The 13,552-nt window shown below is 45.1% G+C and overlaps 1 protein-coding gene across 1 annotated transcript in view; it reads left to right on the top strand.

The window, feature by feature from the left end:
- The first annotated feature begins 4,599 nt into the window (after window positions 1–4,599).
- Window positions 4,600–13,552, top strand: part of LOC139159129 (major histocompatibility complex class I-related gene protein-like) — a 137,885-nt gene continuing 128,932 nt past the window's right edge. The window contains exons 1-4 of the mRNA XM_070736486.1: window positions 4,600–4,672; window positions 5,979–6,215; window positions 8,481–8,756; window positions 9,177–9,464. Coding sequence (XP_070592587.1) covers window positions 4,600–4,672; window positions 5,979–6,215; window positions 8,481–8,756; window positions 9,177–9,464 — 874 coding nt within the window. The remainder of the gene's footprint in view (window positions 4,673–5,978; window positions 6,216–8,480; window positions 8,757–9,176; window positions 9,465–13,552) is intronic.

Raw genomic sequence — 13,552 nt, 5'->3', positions numbered from 1 at the left:
CAGTCATGAAACACAACGATCAGATAATCCTCCACAATGGCCCAACCCACAGGCTGCTATTTATAGCAGCCTCACTAATTACCATAGCCCCACCCAACCACAGGTGGCCTCATTTTCTTTGATAATAATCTCTCAGTTGTTGTTGCCTATGCATCGCTCTCCACATGCGTGGCTGTATCCAGGGCTCTCCGCATGTGTGGCTGTATCCAGGGCCACCATCAGGAATTTTGGGGCCCCATACAGCCTAAGTGTCTGCCCCCCCCCCCCGCCATTTTAAAACTATTTTAAGTCGCCGAGCCACTCCATCCCCTGGGGATCATTTCCCGCTTCACGCCAAGCGAGGCGGTCCCATAGGCAAGTGTTTCCCAACCTTGGCAACTTGAAGATATCTGGACTTCAACTCCCAGAATTCCCCAGCCAGCGAATGTTGGCTGGGGAATTCTGGGAGTGGAAGTCCAGATATCTTCAAGTTGTCAAGGTTGGGAAGCACTGCCATAGGCTATTTCAGGAACTGGGTTAAGCCGATTGTGTGGACTCATCCAGGAGAAAGAAAGAAGCGGGGGCGGCGAGGGAAAGAAAGAGCCTCCTGGCATTAGTCAGGCGGAGCATGGCTTATTTACGGCTCCTTGGCACGTCTCCCTTCTTGGAAGAGGCCTTGTTGACAAAACCATGTGCTTTCTAGCGAGGGGAGAGGGGAGGGGGATCCCACACCTGGCAGCCACTGGCGAGGAGCTGGAAAGGACGAGGGGAGAGAAAAAGCAGGGTACCAGCAGTCGGGCAGATGTCTTGAGGGGGCACTCCCATCTGGAAGGAAGGGAAGAAAGGCGAGGGCGAGCTATGAAGGAAGGAAGGAAGGAAGGAAGGAAGGAAGGAGGAAGGAAGGAAGGGTAAAAGGGGCGATCAAGAGAGGAATGGGTGAATGAATAGACGGAGGGTGGGAAGGAAGGAAGGAAAGAGGGAAGGGACAGGAACAGAGGAAGGGTGCAAAGAAAGCAAGGAAAGGTGTGAAAGGGGAGAGTAAGAGAGGAAGGAGTGAAAGAAGGGAGTGAGGGAGGAAAGAAGGGAGGAAGGAGAAGGAAAGCAAGAAATGGAGGGATGGAGGGAAGGAAAGAAAGAAGGAAGGAAGGAAAGAAAGAAAGAAAGAAAGAAAGGGGAAGGGACAGGAACAGAGGAAGGAAGCAAGGAAACCTATGAAAGGGGAGAGTAAGAGAGAAAGGACTGAAGGAAGGGAGGGAGGGAAGAAGGTAGGAAGGAGAAAGAAAAGAAGATATAGAGGAATTGAAGGTAAAAGAGAGAAAGAAAAAGAGCAAGAAAGAAAGCAAGAAAGAGAAAGAAAGAAAGAGAATGAAAGAGAAATAAAAAGAGAGAGGCGGAATGAAAGAAATGGAAGGAGGGAAGGAAGGAGAGAAAGCAAGAGAAAGAAAGCAAGAGAAAGAAAAAAGAATGAAAGAGCAAGAGAGAAAGAGAGAAAGAAAAAGAAACAAAAGAAAGAAAGAAGGAAAGAAGGAAAGAAAGAAAGAGAAAAGAAAGAAAGAGAATGAAAGAGAAATAAAAATAGAGAGGGGAAATGAAAGAAATGGAAGGAGGGAAGGAAGGAGAGAAAGCAAGAGAAAGAAAGAAAGCAAAATAAAGAAAAAAGAATGAAAGAGCAAGAGAGAAAGAAAGAAAAAGAAATGAAAGTAACAAAGAAAGAAGGAAAGAAAGAAAGAGAATGGAAGAGAAATAAAAATAGAGAGGAGGAATGAAAGAAATGGAAGGAGGGAAGGAAGGAGAGAAAGAAAGAGAAAGAAAGAAAAAGAGAAAGAAAAAAGAATGAAAGAGCAAGAGAGAATGAGAGAAAGAAAGAAAGAAAGAAAGAAAGAAAGAAAGAAAGAAAGAAAGAAAGAAAGAAAGAAAGAAAGGCAACTCCAAAGAAAGGCTCACTGAGCGGATGCATGAAAAGAGGGACCTGGATCTCCACTTGCCTCCCCCTCGTGCTTACCTGCTCCCAGCACCAGCAGCAGGAATGCAAGCGAGTAAGCCGGCGCCCGCCCAAAAGAAGCCATTGGCTCCGGGCGGCGGGCGGTGTTCACGGCCCCCCGAACCCCCGGCCCAGCACCTCCGGAGACCGAAAGGCGTGGCTCTCTTGCCCTCGCAATCCTCGGGGGGACACATGACCGACAGAGAAGCCGGCCGGGCTCAGCCTTCTCCCGGCATCCCCAATTCCGCTTCCCCAGCAGCGCGGCTTGTCTTCCGGAGGGCCGAGACACCCCCGCGGTGACTCCTCCTTCCGCGGCTGCCATCGGGGCTCCCTGCCTGTCTGCCGGCCTCCCTGCCTTCTTTCCTCGCGGGGGTGGGAAGAAGTTGCTGGCTGCTGTTGGAGGAGAACCTCCGCAAAGGCAGAGTTCGTCGCAATCGGGGTTGGGGAGTTTTTGGCGGGCGCCCCCCCCCCCCCCACTTTTCAATTGGGCCGGGCCCCTGACGCCACTCCCAGTAATAGCGGTCTATCGGCGGCCCTGGCTGTATCATTAACTCTTGTTCTGAATCCAAGGAGGAGAGAGATAATTGATCCCCTTCTGAGCTGTCTGCCACACTCCCCTCCTCCCTGTCACTCCTGCTTCTTGGTCAGAGGAGCCTTCATCAGCAGATTCCACCGGTGGCAAAACAGGCCTGCAGCATGTGGATGTCTCCCCCACATCCACAGTCCTTGGGGCAGGAGCTGGGCCAGAGCTAGCCACTGGTTCTCCTTGAATGCATTAGATCTGGTTATCTGCCAATTAAAAGTCCAAGTCTTTCTGATTTTTCTAATTTAATTGAATACCCAAATTTTTTTCTCCAACTTATCATATTATCCTTTACAATTTTCACCTTTGTTTAATATCTAATTAAAAATGTATACATTTCACCAATTAATTTTTCCTCAGTACCCAAGTTTGTCCTATAAAGGCCTCCCCTTCACAATTGGAATCCTTGTCCTTTCTTGTCTTTTTGATAAGCATCTTTTATTTGAAAATAAGTCCACCAATCCAGTAATTTACCTTTTTTGTTCCAATTCTTCCTTTGGTCTTAAATTTAATTGTTCATCTAACAATTCTTTGTATCTAATTGTATTTTCTAATCATATTAAATTTGGATGGTATTCTAATTCTGTTGGTGAAACCCATTCCGGTATTTTTGAATAGTGTCATTGTTTAAATTCTTTCCAGATTTGCATATATGTTTTTTGAAATACTTGTGTGTTTTATCTCTTCCATACCATAGGTAGCCATGCCAACCTAATAATAGATCATGTCCTTCCAAAGTTGGTATTCGTCTGTTTTCTAATGTAATCCAATCTCTAATCCAAATTAATGAAGTCGCATAATAACATAATTACTGTGAGAGGGATCTTGGAGTCTGATTGGACAACTATTGAAATATGAGCCAGCAGTGTGCAGCAGCTGCCAAAAAAGCCAACACAATTCTAGGCTACATTAACAGACAGATAGAATCAAGATCATACAAAGTTTTAATACCACTTTATAATGCCTTAGTAAAGCCACGCCGGGAATAATGCATTCAATTTTGGTCACCACGATGATGTTGAGACTCTAAAAAGAGTGCAGAGAAGAGCAACCAAGATGATTAGGGGACTGGAGGCTAAAACATATGATGAACGGTTGCAGGAAGTTTAAGGAAAAGAAGGATCAAGGGAGACATGATAGCAGTGTTCCAATATCTCAGAAGAAGGAGTCAACCTATTCTCCAAAGCACCTGAGGGTAGAACAAGAAGCAATGGGTGGAAATTAAACAAGGAGAGAAGTAACTTAGAATTAAGGAGAAATTTCCTGACAGAACAATTAATGTGGAACGCTTTTATTTATTTATAATTTATTTTTATTTATACCATCTTGCTTCCAGAAGTTGTGAATGCTCCAACACTAGAAGTTTTTAAGCAGATGTTGGATAACCATCTGTCTGAAGTATTGCAGGGTTTCCTGCCTAAGCAGGGGGTTGGACTAGAAGACCTCCAAGGTCCCTTCCAACTTGTTGTTGTTATATCATTATTGTTATTGTTGTTGTTGTTTTATTGTTATTATTATTATAATAAAAGAAATGAATAAAAGTTGACACCCTCTGGAGATAAACAGGTCTGCCTTGCTGAGAAGCACCTGCACACAAAAGATTGAGGCCCCCTCTTTGAAAGTGCTCACCCGCCGCCATCCACTCTTTCTCCTGCTTTCCCCCTGACCTGAACCCATAGGGACGTCTTTGGGCAGTCATATCTTGCGACAAACATTTTCTCTCTTGTGGCCTGAGAGAGAACTACAAGACTGGCGTCTATTCAGCAGGTGCCGCTCGTCTTTGGTCGTCTCTTCTGGAGAGGAATCAACCAATCAGAACAGAGCTGGCAGGGACCTTAGAGGTCTTCTAATCCAAAGTTCCTCAACTTTTCTAGGGTGGCAGCAAGGAGTAGGGGAGGGAAATTACCATTTTTATTTCCTACTGTTCTTCTGTGGACTTTGGATATGGAGTAACTTTTATTGAACATATAAGGAGTGTTGCTCTCACCTGGAACCCTCATTTATTCTCGGCGGCAAACTGGTGCCTTGGATTGTAGGTGCTGATGGTCGGAGGGTGATGCTGCTGCAGCTGCTGCCCCTCTTGCTCCTATGGGCTGTGCTGGGGTCCTTGGTGTCAGGGGGCCGACCATGTGAGTTTCTGGAATCATTTGGGACCTGGTGGGAAGAAGCTGAAAGCGGGGGAAGAAGAGAGAAAGCGTGTCTTGCCTGTATGTCTCCCCCACATTCATACACATGCACAGTTGCTTTCCCGACAGGAAACTTCTCTCTTCCTTCCTCCTTCACTCAGCCTCTTTAAGAACTTCTTATATTCAGTTTGTAAGCCAACTTATGAATGAGGAACACATGCACAGCACCAAGAAGGTTTTAATAATTGCTTCGGATTTTGGTTTTGCTGATTAGATGAACAGAACAGAAAAGAATGACAGAGTTTGAAGGGTTCTTGGAGGTCTTCTATTCCAGCCCCCTGAAACATTCCTGACAAATGGTTGTCTGATTGTCCAATCTCTTCTTGAAAACTTCCGGTGTTGGAGCATTCACAACTTCTGGAGACTTTTGGTTCCACTGATTAATTGTTCTAATTGTCATGAAATTTCTCTTTAATTCTAGGTTGCTTCTCTCCTTGATTAGTTTCCACCTGTTGTTTCTTCTCCTAACCCCAGGTGCTCTGGAGAATAGGTTGACTCCCTCTTCTTTTTGGCAGCCCCTGAGATATTGGAAGACTGCTGTCATCTCTCCCCTAGTCCTTCTTTATATCAATCTGTCATTTAAAAGTAAAAAATTATTCTACTGCACCAAAAGGAGTGAGAAGTCAAAGCTTTTCTTCCCCCACCCTTACACTTTTCTCTCTTCCCCTTTTCCTCCCTTGGTTTCCCATTACTTTCACTTCTCTTTATACCTTTGTATTTTATATTTTTGATAAACAAAGAAAAATACCAAGAAAAAAATAATCAGAAGAAGAAAATTGTCCCAGTTTAATTTGTCATCCATGGAGTGAAAGTCAAAAGAGAATGCTTAGAGTCCATATCAACTCTTATTCCTCCTCATGTCCCAGCAGGCAAAGGGTAATCACAAAAGTCAACATGATCGTAGAAGTCTGGACTATGACTAAGGATAGCTGCTGGGTGTAGTGTAGCTTCCAGAGGCAGGAAGTCTCCATACTTTGGTGAAACTTCAAGCAGCTCCTGTCCAGCTGTCCTTCAGGCAATGGGCATATAGAGTCCAATCGGGTCAGGTCCAGGAGCGCTTGTGTGAGCCCAGAGGGTCCCCTCACTTGATGTGGCCATGTCCAAAGTCAATCAAAAGTTGTGAAGGTCTCCTTTAGCTCCTTTCATGACTGGAATCCTCCAAAGTCAATCAGAAAGTTGGTCTTATTGAAGGAAAAGCTGGAACTGCAGACTCCCCTCAATTCTCTCCTCCACCTTCTTCCTTTCCCAGGCTCCTCCAGGCACTCCCTGTGCTATTCCTACCTGAAGGTGTCAGAGCCCAGCAAGGAGCTGCCCCAGTTCCTCTCCATGGTCCACCTGGATGACCATCCCATTGCTCGATATGACATCCTCAATGGGAAGACGGTTCCTCTTGTGTCCTGGATGACAGTGGAGGAGATGAAGGCACCTGAGAGGATGTTCAGAGCTGACCTGGAGTGGATATCAAAACTCAACCACCAGACTGGAGGTGAGCAGAGGCAAAACTCCCTTCAAGCCCTGAATTCTCCCTCAAATCTCTCTTTCCCAGATTTTAACACTTTTGTTATTGGGGAAAGAGGCAAGCAGGCAAGGGATAGAAAGTGGGAGGCTGGGAGGTTGGGGGTTTGACCACCAATATCTGTAAGGAGCATGAGGATGATAATAATAATAATAATAATAATAATAATAATAATAATAATAATAATAACAGCAGCAGCAGCAGCAGCAACAACAACAACAACAATGTCACAAAGGTGTTGGATGAAGGTGGTGCCATGGATATTGCCTATCTGGACTTAGGCAAAGCCTTTGATACGGTTCCACATAAAGAGCTGATAAATTAGTGACATTTGGACTTAATCCCTGGATAGTTCAGTGGATTTGCAGCTGAGTGAAGCGTAGATATAAGAGGGTTGTTGTTAATGATGACTATTCTGAGTAGAGCCTGGTTACAAGCAGTGTGCCACAAGGGTCTGTTCTGGGTCCTATTCTTTTTAATATGTTTGTGAGTGACATAGGGGAAGGTTTGGTAGGGAAGGTTTGCCTATTTGCCGATGACTCTAAAGTGTGCAATAGAGTTGATATTCCTGGAGGCATCTGTAATATGGCAAATGATTTAGCTTTAGTAGATAAGTGGCCAAAGCAATGAAAAGTGCAGTTTAATGATTCCAAATGTAAAATAATGCACTTGGGCAAAATGAATCCTCAATTTGAGTATTGTATCGGCAGTTCTGTGTTAGCAAAAACTTCAGAAGAGAAGGATTTAGGGGTAGTGATTTCTGACAGTCTCAAAATGGGTGAACAGTGTAGTCAGGCGGTAGGAAAAGCAGGTAGGATGCTTGGCTGCATAGCTAGAGGTATAACAAGCAGGAAGAGGAAGGTTGTGATCCCACTGTACAGAGCACTGGTGAAACCACATTTGGAATACTGTGTTCAGTTCTGGAGACCTCATCTACAAAAAGATATTGATAAAATTGAACAGGTCCAAAGATGGGCTACAAAAATGGTGGAATGTCTTAAGCATAAAACTTATCAGGAAAGATTTCATGAACTCAATCTGTATAGTCTGGAGGACAGCAGGGAAATGGGGGACATGATCGAAACATTTAAATATGTTAAAGGGTTAAATAAAGTTCAGGAGAGAATTGTTTTTAGTAGGAAAGTGAACACAAGAACAAGGGGACACAATCTGAGGTGAGTTGGGGGAAAGATTAGAAGTAATGTGAGAAAATATTATTTTACTGAAAGAGTAGTAGATCCTTGAAACAAACTTCCAGCAGATGTGGTTGGTAAATCCACAGTAACTGAATTTAAACATGCCTGGGATAAACATATATGCATCCTGAGATAAAATACAGGAAATAGTATAAGGGCAGACTAGATGGACCATGAGGTCTTTTTCTGCCGTCAATCTTCTATGTTTCTATGTTTCTATCTCCAGGTCCCTGATGTGTACAGGCGCGTGCCTGCACGATATTTGGCTTCTATGCATGAAGCGAAATCTCACACGGGGATGCTTTTGTGAGAAAGATTTCACCAATTTTTGGTATTTTTCAGGGCAGACTAGATGGACCATGAGATCTTTTTCTGCCATCAATCTTCTATGTTTCTAACAACCACAGAGTTGGAAGAGACCTTAGAGGTCTTCTAGTCCAACCCCCAACCCTACACTACTCCAGACAGGTGGTTATCCAACATCTCCTTAAAAACGTCCAGTGTTGGAGCATTCACAACTTCTGGAGGCAAGCTGTTCCAATGATCAACTGTTCTGACTGTCAGGAAATTTCTGACAGGATTAGAGATGCTTTCCTCTCCCCAAGATCTTCTCTCTCATGATCTTCTGGCCCAAAGGTCGACAACCTTAAACAATAAAAACCAAAAAGGTTCTGACTGGAAGCCTCCCACCGCCCTCACCCCCGGTTTAATTCTTTTTTCTTCTAGCAGTCCTAACCAAAAGCCCTAAAAATTGTGGAGATGACTGGGAAACCAAAGTCTCCTCCTGGCATACCCTTCTCCCCACTCCCCCAACCAGAAGCTCCTCTCAAAATTGTGCTGCCAACTGGTGACAGGGAGGCGCAGCAGAGGAATGAATGAGCCACATGCAGCTCCAAGGCTGCAAGTTGCTGACCCCTGTTGTAGCCCCACATTAAATGGAGCCGCAGATCACAGGAAAGACCTCCCACCATTGAAAGAAAGAGGGGTTCTCTGGGGAGAGGAACTGTAGAAAATTTCACCCCTTCTTTCTGTATTTCAGGGCTTCACACCTGGCAGGTGATGTTGTGCTGTGAGCTCAAGGAAGACAGGAGCAAAAGAGGTTTTTTGCACTATGGTTACCATGGGATGGATTTCATCAGCTTTGACAAGGAGACCCTCAGATGGGTGGCCGCTCAGCCCCAGGCCGAGAAGGTCAAGAAGACATGGGAGGGTGATCCAAGGTGGTCTCAGGGAAACAAAGACTTCCTGGAGGAGACCTGCATTGAGAGGCTGCGGAGATACCTATTCTACCAGAAGATGGTTCTGAAGAAGACAGGTGAGTGGCCAAATGGGGTCAGGTTGTAAGGTTTATTTCTAGGTATCTTCATCTTCCCCACCTCTAGTTTTCTGCTCTAAATGATCAAGCTACCCTTCAGGTGCATGGCAGACCGTACTAGTGACCATAAGTTAGGCAGGAAGCTGATTCTGAAGGATATTTCATGGATTATGTTAAGAACTTTCTGCTATGGTGGTTGAGAGGTTTTTTTTCAAGAGGTAGACACATAATCCATCAAGGCCAGGTTTACCCCAAAGTCCCTTTCAAAAATGAATCTGAAGTGTTCCAGAGGAGAGGAAGAGGAGAGGGGGGGGAGGGGGGAGAGGCAGTGGATGTCCAAAGGAGGTCTTCCCACTTATTCAATTGCCTTGACAGAAACTCTAAAAAATCCCAGTAACTGAGGTGTTGCTTTTCCTACAGAACCTCCAGTGGGGAAGGTGACCCACAAGGTGGTGAATGACAGCCTGCAGGTCCTTATCTGCCAGGCCTTTGGCTTCTACCCCAAGGAGATCCAGGCAACCTGGATGAGGGACGGAGAAATCTGCAAGTATAAGACCCTCCCTAGGAATGTGGCCCCCAACTCAGATGGAACCTATTATGTCTGGCTCAGCATTGAGATCAACCCCAAGGAGAGGCACCATTTTTGGTGTCACTTGAAGCACGAGGGCTTGCAGGAGCCCCTGATATTGGCTTTCAAGCAGGATCCAGGTGAGAGGCTGATGTGACATGTAGAAGTAGATTTTGTACAAACGATTGAAAATCTGTTGTAGGGGGTCTTGATTTCTTCTACAACAACTCATGTTTTCTAATGGAGAGCAGGAAATATAGTCCTGCATTTAATGATGGGAGAGAAGTGATCTCTGTTACAAAGAGGAGTTGGAAATAGTAACTTAATATCAAAGGTATGAAAATATATGAGATGTTGGGTCGTGGCTCTTCCTTCTGCCCTTCAAGGCCATTAACTCCTCCCTCTGCAGCCTTGGTGGAGGGCGGCTTCCTTCGAGTGGGGGCTCTTCCTGGAGGACATTGCAGTTTCAGAAATGCTTCCATTACTGAACATCTCCACTTCAGGGAACTCAGCATCTGTCTAATCAGAACCACATTTCTCCTTCTTTCGCTGTAGAGTGGCTGATTCTTGTGGGATTAGTGGCAGCCTACATCTTGGGAGCTTTGATTGTCTTCATGATATGTAAGTAAAACAAACTCATCCACTGCCCCCCCAACATCTGTGTCTTCCTGTGTTGACTGAGCTGATGTGGATGAGAGAGAGACTCCTTGAGGGCCACAGCTAGAACCCCCACGAGACCCTTCCCCACAAACAGCCCTTTGAATTGGAATCCGAAAGGAAGAAGAAACTAGGCAGCCATTTGTTCAACCCATTTAAATCTCAAAATGGTCCACATGCTTCTTGTCTGAGAAGAAGCTGCTTTGGCTTCAGAGGAGCAAATATCAGGGCTGAGGAGACTCCTAAATGATCTGGGAAGCACTAGAAAATCCCTAATCCTGCCCTGAAGAAGACGCATGTGCCTGGGATGAGGGACCTTCAGGACAGCTCTGATGGAAGATAGGTCCATGGAAGGAGGGACCCAAGTCCTCTGCCCCTGCTTGCAATCACACGTGGAGACAAAAACAGGGCCCAAGGTCCAGCAGTCGAAGGAGCTGCTGCTTCCTCTGCTCCTACTCAGAGCAAGAGCCATCACAACGAAAGTGGATGTACGAAGAATTGAGTTTCACCAAGTGCAGCTCAAGATCTCCACCTAACATTCTCATCAGTGGGGTGGAAGTGCTTTGTCATTTTCTGCTTGAAAATTGTGCTCCTTGTCTCATTCAGAGAAACCAAGTCTAACCTTTCAAGATTTCTGGTACAGTAGTGAAGTTGGGACAGGGACTTTGGAGTACAAACTAAAACAAAGTTTGTGAGATCTGGAGAAAGAACTACCAAGTTTGAAATGGATGGGGAATGCCATCTCTCTTGCTCCAGTAACAGAATTGTCAGTGATCAAGCATCATTGTTTAAAATAAATTAATGTTGATATAGGATAAGGTCCTTTTCAGAACAGCCCTGCTGGGCAACTTTGAATGGCTTCAGTGGTGATGGAAAAACAGGATTGTGACATTCCAAAGGAACTGAAATAGGAACAAGGAGAGTTTCAACTTGATTATTCCTCAATAACCCTCAGGAATGTTCTACTGTATTACTTTTCCCTCTGTTCAGCAGCTCTTGATGGCCAATAATTCTGCTCTTTGCCCATAAACAGACAAGAGCACTAATGCCTGATTCTCAGGATGCTGGGTTATATATAATTCAGCCAGTTTGACTATCTGGGCCTCCTGGAGGTCTTCAGCTAGGGGTGGGCTACTGCCCGGATGGGGTTGGGGGACGCAGTGAGGTAGCAAAAATGGAACTCCACTCCAGAGCACCCAATTTGCACTGAAAGGTGCTGAAAGAAAATGCAGGGCGTCCTGCATAAGCCACGCTCACAGTTTGGTAGTAAAAATGTTGGTAGCCCTTCACTGTCTTCAGCATAGTCCTCTGTCCCAGGCAAGAGCTGCTGCCCAATAATTAACTAGCTATCTTCCCCCCCCCTTCTATCAGACAAGTGGAGGAGATCCAGGAAAAATTTCCCTTGTAATGGTTCTCAAGAAAAGGTTCCTTCTCAAACTGTCAGTGTCATAGAAGATGAGATGCAGTCACAGGCGATGCTCCAACCTACAATTAGCTCAAAGGTGAGCCTGACAAGACTTGTGGGCTTGTGGGGTGGAGGAATCCACCCTCTTTTAAAGCTGGCCATGAAGAGATGATGGGCTCCCTGGGGTACTTTTGGGGCTCAGCTCCTCCTGCCTGATCCGCTATTCTGCAGAGCGGATCCTGCCCTGTTCAGCCTCTCCATTCCAAAAGCTCAGAGGGAAGAATGTGGGATGAGGAAGGAGACAGTAGGACCAGGCAGAAGGGAGAGAGAGAAAGATGGTGTGGGGAGGCACCCAGCAAAAAATCCCCTTGATAAGGATGAGCTTGTTAGTACATGGTACTCACCAGTATTTGGGGTTGCCATGTATGTAAACTACCAATTTATAGATGCAATATACGTTTAAGAACTTTGGCTGGTTCGCCATAAGAGGGCGCCAGCACTTTCTCCCGATGATGATGCTAGAGAGCTCATTCATTCTTTGCTTTTACCTTGAGGGGGGAGTATATTCTGCTTTGTGCTGCTATGTGCAGTTTGTTGTTTATTTCTGCTTTGTGCTTGAAAATATGTATATATGTAAATAATACTTGTTTAGCATACTAAGTCTGTGTCGTTACTGGCTGCATCACACATCCACACTCTTACCTTGAACTCTGCTCTGTGTATGTCTAAGGTCTCACAGCCTAGCTACACCAAGACAGACTAACAGAGCTTCAGGGGTAACAGGAAAGGAACTCTAAGGAGGAGAAGTGAGGATCCCTCCCGGAGAATTCCTCTCTCTCCAAGGAGCAGTCTCTGTGGATAAAAATTGCAAGCGTTTCTCAAATTTTGTTGCTTGCCCCTATGCTTATCTGGGGTTGCTGGGGGTGGGGGAGGGTGAAGGGAGCTAAGGAGAGGAGAGAAAGTTCCCTCCCTGTCAAGCACCAGGGAATTCAGAAGATCCAGGCTGTTCAAAGGGGCATCAAGATTTATTGCAAGCTTACGATATGTGCAAGAATCTCTGAACTACTAAAGGTTAAAGCAATTTGGACATAGACAGGGAATTGAAGGTGGGTTTCACTCAGGTTTCTTGTGTGCATGAAGGGACTCTTGACTGATTACTTGTTTGACCCTCCTCTTGAGCTCAGCCTGGTCACCTCCTAAACTCCCCATACAAACCAGGATGCTGACTTTCTCCATTATCTCCTTCTACAGCATAAGGTAACCTATGGAGGATGGAGGCCCAAGAGAGCTCTGGAAGATGTTGTTTCACCTTTGCCCAATGGAGCATGGAAGCATCATATTATTGCTGGGAAGAGCTCTGGTTCCCCTTCTTCACAACCCGGGCTCCCTGCTGGAGCGCTTCCCTTCCTGTGACAAGCAGCTGCTCCTGTCTGTTCCCCTCCTTCCTGATCGCGACAGGTTGTCAATTCCTGGTGGAGATTTTTTATGGGACTCCTACAGCAGCCTGACATATGGCAGAGAGAGAAGACTGAAAGCTTATCCCAACGGCAGAAGCGTCTGAGCTGGAGAAGGATTTATTCTGAAGACCTCCCTAGGAATCTGTACTCAACTGCCATCAATTATTTTACAACAATGAAGCCAGACTGCTCACAATCTTTTTGTTCTTAGAGGATAGATAGTATTTCCCCATATAATTTGGACTCTGGAGTTCTTTTTTTTTAAAAAAAGTTTTCTTTATTGAGTTTTACAAAAATTTAATAAAAGAAATTATACACCACAATATCTATTTTTACAGATCTTACCCATTTCATCTTTTCCTTGTACAGTATTTCCATTTTTACATTTTATAAATTTACATTTCTATATCACACATTTTTCCATTTTTCTATTTTTTATCCAATTGTACCATAGATTCCAAATATTATAGTATTCCGAATAATTGATGTTGCAGCATAGTGTCCAGGCTACTGCTGTAAAACATTGTTGCCCACTGTTTGACCCTCAGCAGATGGAAATGCCTGAGTATAGCTGGAGGGCCGTACACAGGTTTAACCTATTCCACAAAAGGAATAGGTTCAGCAAATTCCTCACATTACCAGAGTCCTTGGGCTCCACACTCCATGGACCTCCCCTTCCATCCGAGCTTCCAATTGCCAGGAGATACAG

This window comes from Erythrolamprus reginae, chromosome 2 (assembly GCF_031021105.1).
Source record: "Erythrolamprus reginae isolate rEryReg1 chromosome 2, rEryReg1.hap1, whole genome shotgun sequence".
In the NCBI taxonomy this organism is placed as follows: domain Eukaryota; kingdom Metazoa; phylum Chordata; class Lepidosauria; order Squamata; family Dipsadidae; genus Erythrolamprus; species Erythrolamprus reginae.
Note: the sequence above shows the minus strand (reverse complement) of the source record. Positions and strands in the feature narration are given on the sequence as shown.